The sequence below is a fragment of the Stomoxys calcitrans genome, chromosome 3, assembly GCF_963082655.1.
Source record: "Stomoxys calcitrans chromosome 3, idStoCalc2.1, whole genome shotgun sequence".
NCBI classification, from domain to species: domain Eukaryota; kingdom Metazoa; phylum Arthropoda; class Insecta; order Diptera; family Muscidae; genus Stomoxys; species Stomoxys calcitrans.
The window spans coordinates 153226096-153240808 of NC_081554.1; the positions used below are offsets into that span (position 1 = coordinate 153226096).

General features: G+C 41.4%; 2 protein-coding genes across 2 annotated transcripts; both read right to left on the reverse strand.

Annotated features, from left to right (window-relative positions):
• Nucleotides 1-244: 244 nt before the first annotated feature.
• Nucleotides 245-8174, reverse strand: LOC131995774 (uncharacterized). The gene is made up of 2 exons (XM_059364845.1): nucleotides 7904-8174; nucleotides 245-1518 (listed from the first exon to the last, which is right to left on the reverse strand). Exon 2 carries the CDS (start codon nucleotides 1514-1516, stop codon nucleotides 593-595), a length of 924 nt encoding a protein of 307 aa, XP_059220828.1. The 5' UTR covers nucleotides 1517-1518; nucleotides 7904-8174; the 3' UTR covers nucleotides 245-592.
• On the reverse strand, nucleotides 1574-5599 carry LOC131996190 (uncharacterized). Its single transcript, XM_059365652.1, has one exon. It carries the CDS (start codon nucleotides 5597-5599, stop codon nucleotides 1574-1576), a length of 4026 nt encoding a protein of 1341 aa, XP_059221635.1.
• Nucleotides 8175-14713: the final 6539 nt, after the last annotated feature.

Sequence of the window (14713 nt, forward strand, 5' to 3'; positions counted from 1 at the left end):
TAATTTTTCTTGTGTTTCTTGCAATTTTTATTTCACTAATTTCCTTAGGTAAGTATTCTTCTTGTTTTTGTTTTGTTTTAATTTCAAGGTAGGTATTTAGGGTTCACAATATAGGTAAGTATGTTTATTTTCTAGATGGTAAGTATTTTTAAACAATTTCACATTTCAAACAGTTCTTAATTTCTTTGCTGTGTACAATTTAATTTCACTTTTTCTTTCTTTTTCCTAGCTCACAGGTTCTTTTTGTTGTTCTTTTTTTTTCTTGGTCGCGGGGGTTTATATGCGTACGGGAGTTAAGCTTGACTTCGAATAATTACCAAAAAGAAAAGAATATCATCTGCCAGTGGTTGGCGATGAACATTTGTTTGGCTGAATAACAACAAACAAGTATGTACCCAGCGACTGCATATACGCACGTTGGTATGAGTGCGTGTGTGTTTTACATGACAGACCGCTAGGCACATACCTGTTGCGTTTAGCTAGCACAGCAGCTATGATAAAAAAAATAGCACAACCATGAACATTCCGCCCCCCATGACCAAGTGTTACATTCCAAGATTTTAAGGGCTAAGTAAGTATGACGATGGAAGCCTTATTGATTTAGATTCCGAATAGGGCCGGATATGATGTATCCCAGTACCGTCCTATAGGCGTTGACGTCACCAAGTCCGGTAAATATGCGACCTTCTCTATGTATTGCAGAGTATGTATCTGCACCAAGCTCTAGATCGATAGGAACATTGCTTCTCGGGTCCGGGTCAGCTAGTGAGCTATCAGTTAAATCACGGGTCGGGTCGTGAAGAAGAGGGTCGGAATAGGGTTGTCTTGGCAGCTCGTCCGTGATGAGCGCGTTGACCTTTAACGCCCAAGTGCTAGTGGGTTGGCGAGACATAATTTTAAAGCTAGCAAATCGTTTACCTTGGTACAAAAACGTTCGAAGACCAAGCCGGCGGAACGTCGCATACGCGATTCTGGACATTATAGAGGACTGGCTTACCAGGACTCGCACAGAAGCCCAACTGTCGACGTCTTCACCGGTTATGCGTATAATGGCCGTCGGCACAAAAACAATGTCCCATAAGAAGCGGGGCGGTGTCACAGGCACGTCTATATTGAGGGGTGCCTCTTCGAGTTGAGGGGCCCCATGGAGTAGGGTGTGATGACGATCATGACAACGGCGGCACCCTGTGAGGCTTGTACAGTCTGGCGCTAGGTGACTTCTTGCCAGGCAATTTCTACAATAGCCTCTCCTTTCCACTGTTTCGTACCGTTGGTACGGGGTTTTGTCTCGAAAGCGCTGGCATGAGTTAAGAGCGTGGTCATCTTGGCAAAGACCACATGAATACTGCCATGTACTTGGACGACCACGCCCACGTTGCAAGTCCCGGTCCGCTCCAGGATGTCCTCTTTCCTGGCGATTGCCATCACGTCTTTCATTGTGTCGTGCGCCACGATTGTTTTCGCGAGGTCTTTCCTCCTCCTCTTGCCAATCTCCACGGGGTAAGTAGGCCGCCATTCCTGTAAGAAAAGTCTTGTGAGTACCGTGTTCTAAGGTTCGTGAGTACCCGACTAGTCATGCGGAAAACAATTTGACAATTTTAGTAATGGGTCTAGTGACTATTCCGTTTGACGTTCTAACATCTACTACTCTTATATTTTGATCTGTACCATGATAGGCCCTTTCAATGCGACCCATTGTCCATTCCGTAGGAGGGAACCTATCGTCTCTGATTACAACTAAATCATCCTTTGCGAGATTTTCCTGCTGATATTTCCATTTGGATCTGCGGTGCAATTCTTTCAAATACTCCGACTTCCATCGTTGGCAAAAGTATTGAGATACTATTTTGAGTCTTTTCCACCTATTAGCAAAAGAGACATCCTGATCTGAAACATCAGGCTCCGCTGGGGTCAGAAGTGGTGTACCAATAAGAAAGTGGCCTGGAGTCAAAGGCGAGAAGTCATTGGGGTCGTCGTTGGCTGGACTCAGCGGTCTGGAATTTAAGCAAGCCTCTATTCGAGTCAAAATTGTGGACAATTCCTCGAACGTAAAGTTCATTTTCGGAATAAACTTGCGCAAGTGGGATTTAAAAGACTTGACACCCGCTTCCCACAGGCCGCCCATGTGAGGGGCACCAGGAGGAATAAATTTCCAAACTAGATTTTGATAAACATTCTGCTGCAGCGTTTGGTTTTGTAGAGTCTTTAAGAACTCTAGACGATCCTTTTTAAGTAATTCAGAGGCGCCCACAAAGTTTTTCCCATTATCGGAGTAGATACAGGCCGGACAACCTCTACGAGCAATAAAACGCGAAAACGCCGCTAAAAAAGATTGTGTAGAAAGATCGGTTGTTGCCTCCAAGTGTATGGCTTTTGTCGCAAAACAAACAAAGATACAGACGTACCCTTTGGTAATCAGACAAGCACGACCTGAATAGTTTTTAATATTAAAGGGTCCTGCAAAGTCAACCCCGGTATTGGTAAAGGGTCTCGAGAGTGAAGTGCGCTCAGGTGGAAGGGACGCCATTATTTGTGATTGCAAGTGCTTTTTATACAAAATACAGGTCTTGCAGTTGTGTATAACTTTCTTAACAAGGGGTTTTAACCGAAATATCCAAAATTCTGATCGCAATAATCGTGTCATGAGCTGGTTGCCTCCATGAAGTGTTATTTTGTGTGCAAACTCGACAAGAAGTTGAGTCATTCTTGCATCATATGGCAAGAGAATGGGATGCCTTTCATTGTATGACAGTGCCGGTGATTGGACTAGACGCCCATTGGACCGCATAACCCCTTTCGAGTCTAAAAATGGGTTCAATGACAAAAGGCTACTGCTGGGCGACAATTTAGTTTTCTGTTCTAAATTGTGGTATTCGGAAGCAAAGTACTGTTTCTGAGTCATAACTAAGAGTCGTTGCTTTACGTCTTGTATTTCTTCAGCGGTAATCTTCCCAGACGAGATTCTAAGATGCGATCGACCTGCGCTAGTGTTTCGCCAAAATCTTAAAACATAACACAAAACTCGATATGCTCGAGACAAAGAAGAGAATCTTTCGAGAGGGTCTTCAAAGGTTGTAGTAGCAAAAACTTTAACTGCTTTCGCTTCTAAACTCGTGTCACTAAAAACTTCGTACGTTGGCCACCTGTCTTTCGGAAGTTTTAACCATAGGGGTCCGTGCCACCACAAATGATGACCTTTCAAGTCAGATGGTGAGCACCCTCGACTGGCAACATCCGCAGGGTTACTTTCGGAGTCAATATGCAGCCAATTTTCAACCCCGACGTTTTCCAATATCTCCGAGACGCGATTTCCCACAAATGTGCTCCAAGCACAAGGTGGTTTCTTGAGCCATGCTAGAACAATTGTTGAGTCAGTCCAGTAGTAAGTTGTGAAGTTAGAAATTTGAAGCTTAGCTATAATTGACGACGCAAGCTTTGATAATAAAACAGCCCCGCATAACTCAAGCCTTGGTAGCGAGATTTTCTTTATGGGGGCTACACGAGTCTTAGCAGCGAGCAAATATGTTTCTGTCTTGTGGTCTTCATGTTCCACTCTTATGTAAAGAGCTGCTCCGTACGCACTCTCAGACGCATCACAAAACCCGTGAACTTCAACTTGACACGAAGGCACAAACTGAATCCATCTTGGAACTTTTACTGATTCAATTTCCCCACAGTTTTTTACAAAGGTTTGCCAGTTTATTAATGCTATTGCTTTGAGCGTGTCATCCCAGTCTATTTTGTCAAGCCATACTTGCTGCATGACTAGCTTGGCGATTACAATAACTGGGGCCAACCAACCACAAGGGTCAAACAATTTGGCAATGGATGATAAGACCTCTCTTTTTGTGTACGTTGGTCTGACTTCTAATGATGGTGGTGTGAATGTGAAATAATCCCCAGAAATATTCCACCGAATACCAAGGGTTTTGGTTGAAGAGTCCTCCGAGAGCTCAAGCCAATTTACTGGCAGCAATTGATCGGCAGGTAAGTCTTGAATGACTTTGTGATCATTTGCTGTCCATTTCATGAGTTGAAATCCAGCCGAGTCAAAGGCTGAGATTAACTCTTTACGAGATCGGATGGCTTCTTCAATTGTGTGAGCCCCGACCAGAACATCATCAACATACAGATTCTCTTGAATGATCTTTGATGCTAAGGGGTATGTGTCCGCCACGTCTTCCGCAAGTTGAAGAAGTGTTCGGATTGCAAGGAATGGTGCGCAATTTACTCCAAACGTGACTGTCAAGAGCTCAAAATCCTCGACTTGGTCCTTTGGAGATTTTCTAAAAAGTATTCTTTGGAATTGTGTCTGATTAGGGTCTAGGAGAATTTGCCGGTACATCTTCGTTACGTCCGCATTGAATACGTATTTGAAGAATCTCCACTTCAAAATTTGTAACACAAGGTCTTGTTGAAGAATGGGTCCAGCAAACAGGTTGTCGTTGAGGCTTCTTTTGTTCGAAGAAGGACTTGACGCATTGAAAACCACTCTAAGTTTCGTTGTGAGTCGATCTGGCTTGATGACAGCATGATGCGGCAAATAGTAATTGGGAGTCTTAGTTACCTCCTCGGCCGATAATCTCCTCATGTGTCCAAGTTCCAGATATTCCAGAATAGTTTTATCATATTGTTCCTTTATTTCAGGCGTTGCCTGCAGCTTCCTTTCCATTCGATAAAATTGTGCTAAAGCGATGTTTCTAGAACTTCCTAGTTCTTCGCAATTTTTAAACGGTAGGGTCACAACGTATCTTCCATTTTGGTTTCGGCGAGTGGTTGTCTTAAAGTTTTGTTCACAAACCATGTCCTCTTCAGACCTCAAAATCTTTTTGGGGGTCTCCTCCACCTCCCAAAAACGTGTAAGTATTTTCTCTATCGATATTGTGTTGTGCAGAGAAACTCGGTTACCCCCTGTAGTTCCTTGTGCTATGGGTCCACCAACGATCCATCCAAAAACTGTGTTCTGTGCCAAAAGTGTGCCGACTGATTTCATAGGAGATCCAATGTCAAAAATAAGGGGTCCTATGTCCATTCCTATTAGAAGGTCAACCGGTTGGCTAATATAGAATTTTGGATCTGCCAAATCAAGGTTGGCAACATCCCGAAGTTGTGCTAGGTCTAAGTTTTGTGGTGGTAAATTAGAAGGAAGGGCCTTCAAGACAGGCGCCCAAACCTCCAACTCAAATCGAGGGTCTAAGCTTGAACGCAAAGTAAAGAGACAAGCTTTGTTCGAAGTTTCGGCTACCATCTGGCTAAGCCCCGTGACGTGTACCAAGTTTCGCTTAGTTGGAAGACTCAATTTGTTCTTGAGTTTATCTGTTATAAAGGTGGACTGCGATCCAGAGTCAATAATAGCTCTGGCATCGAATAGTTGTCCTCTAGATTCTATCTGCACTACGGCAGTAAATAGCAAAGTTTCCCTAGGATGACGCTCACTAATTTGCTTATCCCGAAGGGTCAGGGTGGTGATGTTACTTTGTCTTGAGTCAGGAGTGGACTGTATAATTGTCGTAAGAGCGGTAGCACTAGTACTGGGTCGCGCTACATCTCTGGCTGGGTCTTGGCTACTAGCTTGGGTTTCCGTTCCCTTGTGTAGCATTGTGTGATGCTTCAAGTTGCATTCTCTACATGAAAATTTGCTCTTGCAGTCTTTTACCCCGTGATTAGATGAAAGGCAATTGTAGCATAAGTGTGAAACCTTCACGATGTGAATCCTATCATTGATATTTTTCTCAATAAACTTCGGACAATCCCGAATGAAATGCGTTGCTTTACAAATCTGGCAACTTTGAGCCGTTTGGGTAGGTTTTGCCGGAGGCTGTCTTGCATTAGCATCATTCTTAGCACCAGAACTGTGGGTCTTTTGTGAAATGTTCGTGTGAAAGCTGTTGAAAAACTTTTTGTTCTGGTCCTGCTTATTGTGACTTGGCTTACTAAAACTTGGTTTAATATTGCTTACAGACTCGAGGGTCTTAAACTTATGGGTCAGAAATCTGTCAAATTCCGCCCATGTTGGAAGAGTCTTGCAATCATTTAACGAATTCTCAAACTCCTCTAGAAATTGTCTAGGTAACCTTGCCGAACATAAGTAGATCAAGATCGGGTCCCATTTTGTAACATCCACGCAAAGTATTTCAAGAGTTTGTATACAGCTATTAACAGTGCGCTGCAGCTTCTGAACTGACTGAGAACATTCTACCGTAACATTTGGCAGATTAAAAAGAATCTTTAGCTGTTCGTTGACCTGCATTCTTTTATTCTCATATCTGTCAGTTAAATTGGACCAAGCTAATAAAAATCCATCATTTGTCAAAGGAACGTGGCTTATCATCTCCCTCGCCTCTCCTGCGGTCTTTTGTGTCAAATGAAAAAGTTTTTCAACGTTGCTTAGCCTTGGATTCCTAATATAAATTGCAGTGAAAAGGTCCCTGAATGTTGGCCAAGCTGTATATCCTCCCTTGAAAGTGTCTGTATCACACGGGGGGAGTCTAGAGACTGGCATAAAATCCCTTTCCTAGGATCTTACTTGCTGTATCGACTCTCTTTCTGCCTTCTCCTGGATCGCCTGTTCTTTAAATGCATTAATATCCGCGTTCAATGAACCTATGACTCGCATATAGCTTTCCCTAGCGTCTTTGTAATGAGATCGAAGCTTGTTTCTATCCATGGGTGTTTCGCCCTCCGCTGCAACATGATCGCGGCATTCTAAGTATGATTTTTTAACGTTGTTCCAAAGCGAATCCAGCTCCACTCTTAGAGCCTCCAGGCTATGAACATTATCCTCGGATCTCGCTGCGGCGAATGTGCTGTCGAAATCCACCAAGTCATTGACGCTATTTGCAAATCTATCACGTATAGCTTTCTCCATTTTGCCAAAAATTCCTTGCTACTAAAATTTTCCAATTCGAGAAAATTTCAGAGAAGGGTCAAGCAAAACACTATTTAATTGTCTCGGTTCAGGACCTAAATTCAAAAAAACTCAATTTTCCTTGAAGGGTCCGATGCCGACTATCAAAGCGGATTCCCAAACTAAATGGCACAGTCTTCGTTCGTCTGTGGAGGCGGATTAATGATAATGGAAGAACAAATAAATTTCCTCTCAAGGCAGCGGGTCAATCAATTCAGTGCTTCAGAGAAAGGCGAACAGAAACCCACTTTCAATAAATCGTGGCGAATTGCAATACGAGGGACGTGGTATTTGCGCCCCAATAGACAGTCTTCAAGAAAGCAGATAATATCTCTGTCGATTTGTAAAATGTTGGGACAATTTTTTCTTTTTTTTACCCAATCGATTTAGGTCACTTTGCTCTACAACGTATCATTTCATCTAAGCCAGCGACAAAATTTCAAAAAAAAAAAAAAAAAAAATCGCAAACACAGTCACGTCTTAATAAAGAGCCAACAACAAAGACCCTGTGATTCAAAAATCAAATTCAATTCTGACTAGGCCTCTATACCACAAGGATCGTATCTAATCAACGAGGCACAAATTTAAAACAAAACAGGATGAAAATGGCATAGATTCGATTTGGGTCACTTTTCACATTAAATTCAAAATGGACGTAAATATTTCCGAAATTCCTTAATAAATTTTTTGAAAATCAAAAATGGCCGTCGAGTCCCCTTCTTCAAACGTATATAGGGTCAGTGGATCGCTTTGCATATGTGTGTCACAAAATTCATATGAGTCAAAAAATGGCGGGTCACTAAACTCACTCCATTGGGCATCAAAGCATTTATCGCATGAACTAGTCTATAGCACGCAAAAGGTAAGTATACAGGGTCATGCACAGGTTTCGAGTATTTTTTTTGCCACATAATTACAATGAGAGTCAAGAAGTGCGGCACCTGGTATTCTCTCCTTGTGTCGTGCTTTTATATACGCATGTAAATGGGTACTCACTTTGAAGGTAAGGTTTGAGTGTATGTGTAGAGGTATACGTGTGTGTGTGTGTCTGTAGACGCCGGCCTTCCAATGTCCGTCCGCTCAAAACCTTATGGCTGAATTGCTGGAATGCTCGTAACGGATTTAAGATTTCTGGATCAATCTCTTGTTATGTAACGCGACCCCGAACCGAGCTTTTGTTTTGTTGTTGTGTAGATTAATTGATCTTGCAGCACGCTCACAATGTCTCTTGTACAATTTTGATTATTTTCTATTATTATTATTTTTTTTTTTTTTTAAACAAAAAATAAAATTTTTTACTTTTTCCAATGTATTTTAGCTTTTCACAAAGGGATGTAACACAACTAATGTCTGTGAACCACCAAAATCACACTTTTCGAAATGGCCACTTAATTTAAAAATTTTTTGAAATAACCACACTTTTTTTTCACAAATCCGGTTCGAAGGACCAAAATGTTTCTTTACGAACTTTGGTTTTGCCTTTTTTTTTCCACAAGACTAGATTGCTTTTTTTGTTTCAATTCAATTTGTTTATTTTCACAGGTTTGTATTTTTTGTTCCACTGTGCAATATTTACAATGTAGTATAAGCTTAATTAGGTAAGTGCAATATAAAACGAGGCAAGTGCAATATAAATTAAGGTAAGTGCAGTATAAATTAGTTTAAACACTTTGTGCAATAATTAGGTTTTAAGAAAATATATGTAGGTAAATTTTAACAGTGTAGATAATAAGTAGTTAGTAATTTTATAATTTTTCTTGTGTTTCTTGCAATTTTTATTTCACTAATTTCCTTAGGTAAGTATTCTTCTTGTTTTTGTTTTGTTTTAATTTCAAGGTAGGTATTTAGGGTTCACAATATAGGTAAGTATGTTTATTTTCTAGATGGTAAGTATTTTTAAACAATTTCACATTTCAAACAGTTCTTAATTTCTTTGCTGTGTACAATTTAATTTCACTTTTTCTTTCTTTTTCCTTGCTCACAGGTTCTTTTTGTTGTTCTTTTTTTTCTTGGTCGCGGGGGTTTATATGCGTACGGGAGTTAAGCTTGACTTCGAATAATTACCAAAAAGAAAAGAATATCATCTGCCAGTGGTTGGCGATGAACATTTGTTTGGCTGAATAACAACAAACAAGTATGTACCCAGCGACTGCATATACGCACGTTGGTATGAGTGCGTGTGTGTTTTACATGACAGACCGCTAGGCACATACCTGTTGCGTTTAGCTAGCACAGCAGCTATGATAAAAAAATAGCACAACCATGAACAACGGCTAAACCGATTTTTTTGAATTTTCCACAGATGGAGCATAATGATCCCGTTGTGAAAATGGGATACTACATTTTATGATACCTGAGGGGGGGGGGGGGGGGGGGGGGGGGGGCGGACCCTCCCCCTTACCCTAATTTTCAGAAACGCCTGATCTCAGAGATGGGTGGTGCGATTTAAGCGAAATTTTGTGTGCTCTCATATAGTACCCTAAACATAAAAATTTGGTATCCAATCTTCGGATGGGGTACCTAAGGGGGCCGCCCCACCCTAAAACCTACCAAACATACATTTAGACCTATCGTAATCTACTCATGAATACCTTTCATTTGAGTCCCATATTGTCATGATCGTCAAATAAACCTATTTTAAGGGGTTTTGGGGCTGGGCTACTATACTCTTGAATACCTTTCATTTGAATCCCATATTGTTTCGAGCGGTCCACTTTTATTTTTGGGTAGTACTTTTGGGGTAAGGGCCTCCCCCTTTCCCCGCCCCCTCCCGATATCAAAAAATTATAAAGCCTATGTTTCCTTCCAGACCAACCTACACAATCTGTGAAAATTTCAAGGTAATCGGTTCAGCCGTTTTTCAGTCTATACGAAACAAACAAGCAAACCGACAAACATACTAACACAAATTGAATTTTATATATAAGAAGAAGAAGATAAGCAGCTAACCCCTTTCGTTGATATCCGAACTTCCTCATATCTGGTGATGTGCATTAGCATCACTTCCTACAATGAGGCTCTTCTTCCCTTTAGAAGCGGCTTCAACCAGCGACTTAAGGTTTGAAGGCTGCAGCTTTGAATTGTGTGCCATAGGCAAGCCACCGTGTGCCGTAGCGAAGCCAGCCAGTAATGAGACTTGTTTATTTAAAGGCTGGCTACTACTGAATCTTCAGTGCTTAGCGACGGAAGATGAAAAACATTTAGACTACTCTTTGCAAGAATACAGGGACTCTGTGTCTCTTATTCCCCGTACCCTTGAGTAGTTTAAATCCCGGAATTCTTAGTCCACGAACCATTCCTCCACACACCCATAGTTCTTGGATAAGAACCACGTCAAATCCCCCTGCCATAAGGAGGAGATTTATGTGTATAAACCGAACCATAGTCAGGATTGAGAACTTCCACCACTGTTGTGTTAGCCTCGTCTTCTTCAGGCAAGTATTCAGCAACAACTACTGGGTCGTCTCCTGGTTCCCCAACCCCATCGCTTCTAAAGACCTTCAGTTTCAACTTGTTGAAACCGTAGGATACAACCCCTTCGGACGTGTTGAGGTCTGCGTGACAGCCGGAGTTTAGTAGGAATACTGCATGTCTCCGGTCACCCTCAGCCTCATCCAATCTTTCAGTCGGTGGTTGAAAGATTAGGATTATATTCCCTTAGTCTTCCAAATATCGATTCAGGGTCTTTGGAAATCCTTGGTATCCAAGCTGCGCCATTGGTCGAGAAGGAATATCTCCCTTCTTGACTAAATCTTGTGCGGCACCTGGTCAGATCTCACCAATCTTTCTTAGCGCACAACGATACATTACAATTGACCCCCGAAGGCAATTAGTCTGTATCGGCCCCGATACCAGCCTGCATCGTCACAAACTGGAGGAAACCCAGGAAATTCCGCAAGGACATCGGAATATACTGATGACAGTTCATTAACTATCACATTCCAATAATTCTTAAGTATGCAGCCTTGTTCTTCTACCTTGTCGACAACTGCCATTACCAAACTGTCCCTAACGACATTAGCAAAGGTTCCTGGACCCACTTTACTATTGTTCGCCCTAGTTCTTTTAGGCATGGAATGACCTCCAGGAGCAGCAGCCTTTTGGCTGACTTCGGTGCAGTTTCCAAGTCTAGGCTTGTAGTCTATGGGGTAGCATGTGGAGCGAATCCCCGAGCCCAATTTAGGGAGTCTCTCTCCCTATTAGTGAGAGTCTTAGGATCATTCGCACCACGCCTCTCACTAAACCTGAGAGCGTTGCGTCTTTTATTATTCCAACCTCTTAAAGAGCGTGTTGATTTGCCGGGGAAGGCCGATGGCCTAGGCAAATTATAGGTACGCAAAGAAAGAATAGGTTCGGCCCTGTCCTTAAGACTCGAACCAGGTGTCTCCGTCAAAAGCCCCTGCGACCAGTCGTCTGTCGGCTAGTGCAGCCTGGAGCAGCCACTCCACCAGTCGAGGTTTCATTAGCGGATAACATGCTAAGGCCTGATACCACCACTGCATCGGTTGGGTCTTTGGTGTCCATTCTAAGCCTACCCCCGGGCTCTAGGTCTGCCGCTCCACTAAAAACAGACGCAGATCATCAACAGCCTAATGGATACCTCTATCGCAGCTATCCTTGAGTGACTTAAATTTTTCTTCCAAAAATAATGACCTATTACGAGTTACAAGAAAATTCTAAATCCAGATTTAGATATAGCTCACATATAAATCTTTCATCCGATATGGCCTTTTGAAGCTGTAGTAGTTGGTAGCTTGGTCCCATCTCTACGAGAGCTGGCAAAATATCGATGGCACTATCGATGTTTTAATTTTTGTCTGAATATCGGTTGATATTTTTCCTATCGATACTATCAGCAAAATTTAATTTTTTGAAAATTTTCATTAAAATAGTCGATCTGTCACTGAATGTATTCTTTAAGATTCATTGCGCCTATAGAGGGCGCAATTATCATCCAGTTAGGCAAATATTTTTTGCAATGATTTATTTTATGACTTCCAATTGACTTTATTCAATTTGTTTTTATTCGGTCTGTGCATCGTTCTCTTCACTCAAATACCATTTGATAATTAGTTTTGAGGGGAGTTAACAGGATGAGGCGTCCCCCAAACACTTGGCCCCAAGATTGGTTATCAAATTCGTTTTCTAATCTTAAATACCTTTCATTTGAGCCACGTATTGGCATTGTCGAAAAATATTTACCTTTTGGGAAAGGGGTGATGCCTAAAATACATGGTCCAACATTTTGATATCAAATCAAATCAAAAAATTGCTGTTTGTGGGGAATTTGGGAAAGAGGTAGACCCCCAGAAAATTGGTCCCGAAAGTTGGTATCAATTCTTGCTCTACCCCCCAATTCCTTTCATTTAAACCCCACAATGACATGGTCGGTAAATATGCCCGATTTAGGCGTGTTTTGGGGAGTGGGGTGGTCCCCCAAACAATAAGCCCTGAAAATATATTGGGTTGCCCAAAAAGTAATTGCGGATTTTTTAAAAAAATTTAAATGCATTTTTAATAACACTTAGAATGAACTTTAATCAAATATACTTTTTTACACTTTTTTTCTAAAGCAAGCTAAGAGTAACAGCTGATAACTGACAGAATAAAGAATGCAATTACAGAGTCACAAGCTGTGAAAAAAATTGTCAACGCGGACTATATGAAAAATCCGCAATTACTTTTTGGGCAACCCAATATGAACAACGTGCTCTATTCTCATATATTTGAACCCCATATTGCCATTGGTCTCAAAATTGGATATCATATTCGTTTTCAAATCTCAAATACCATTCACTTAAACCCCTTATTGAAAAAGCCAGCAAATATGTCCGGTTTGGGGTATGGGCTCTAAAAACTACGAATATCGAGCTCCATTGTCTTGAAGATCCAAATACGTCTTGGAGGTTGTTATGGTGGTGGGACGTCCCATAGGCAGTTGGTCCCGAATGTTGATGTCAGATTCATGGTCTACTCCCAAATACCTTTCATTTGAGTTCCATTTTTCCATAGTCGGCAAACATGCCCGGTTTAGGGAGTGTTTTGGGCAATGGGGCGGCCACTCAGTGGCTTGACTTTGAAAATATATATCAGATTAGTGTTCTACTCTAAAATGCCTCTTATTTGAGCCTCATATTGCAATATTAGCAAAAATACTTTCTATTTGGGTGGTGTTATAAGGGTGAGGTGACCCCATAGACACTTTTCCCGAACATTGATATCAGATTCGTGCATTACTTCCAAAGAACTTTCATTTAAATCCCATTTTGCTATGGCCGTAAATTTGTCTTCTTTGGGGTATGTTCTCGGCGATGAGCCATCTCCCAAACACTTGGTCCCACATGTGGATATCAGATTCGGATTCTACACTCAAATACCTTTTATTTAAGCCCCAGATAGCCAAGGTCAGTAAATAAGTCCTGTTTGGGACCCCCCAAGGAAGGGGAGGACCCCCAGAAACTTTGTCCCAAATTTGGATATCAGATTGGTATTTTACTAGCAAATACCTTTCATTTGAGTCCCATTTTGCCATGGTCGGTAAATATGTCCGATTTAAGGGTGTTTTTGGGGGTTGGGGTGGTCCCCCAAACACTTGGTCCGACAATTGGATATCAACCACGTTTCTAATCTTAAATACCTTTCATTTAAGTCCCATATTGTCGTGATTGGCGTATATATATATTTGGTAGGTTTTGGGGTGGGGCGCCCCCCAAGGTACCCCATCCGAAATTTGAGTACCATTTTTTTGTTTGTATGTTACCATAAGAGAGCACATAAAATTTTGCTTAAATCGCACCACCCATCTCCGAGATCTGGCGTTTCTGAAAATTAGGGTTAGGGGGAGGGTCCGCTCCCCCTTACCCATGGTCTTTTAAGGCAGCAGACAGCCACAATTTTTGTACTTTCATAAGAAAAATCTTACAAGGTCCTATTAGATATTTCAATAAGTATGCAAAATTGAAGTCTGACTTGATTTGGAGATAAGTTCTATATATTAAAAGTAGTACATTGACACGGTGGTGTGGGCTATTACATAGTCGGCTACTCCGGACTTTTGCATTTCCCTACTGGTTCTTTTTCCCTCAGTGTAAGAACATTTTTCAACGTGCGTCTGTGTTAAATTCGCATAAAGCAATTTATATTGGTCTAAAGTGAAAATACGTTGTGCATGTCCCAGCTTTTGGAAAGTGATTGCAAAGTTTCGATGTGCGTGCTTGTCAGTCATATGTACAAGGAATAGATATGGGTCATTCCATAAATAATCAAATTTCAAGTTCAAAATTCTTGTTTTGAATTCCGGCGAGAAAATCAGACAATTTTTCCTCACTAATGGTGGGGACGGAAACTCGGTAATACAAGGCAATAAAAATAAATCTTTTATGGTTAAAGCCAAACTTGAATTGGTCTGCACTCTTTGACATAAGTGTAGTATACCCGCAATTTCTTAATGTAATGTTCATAGGCCTTTATTCTCCACCTACTTCCCATGGAATAACCCATATAGCGCAAACATATTTCATGCCTTTGAGTTATCAATTGTTTGAACTGTTTGCATTGGCATGGTACTCCGATGGCGCCTTGCGTTTCTTTTTCTCCACTTGGCTTAGTTTTGGGTATTTCTGGTCCGGGTACTGTTGGCATTGTTGGCTGTCGTTATGCTATCGCTTCTTCTTCTTGCTGGTTTTGGTATTGGTGGCGCTTTTGCTATTGTGGGGTTAACATACATAAATGTTTGTTAGCACACATACAAACAATCAAACAAACAAGCAATATTTTTATTGGTATTGAGATTGCGGTAGAATTGTC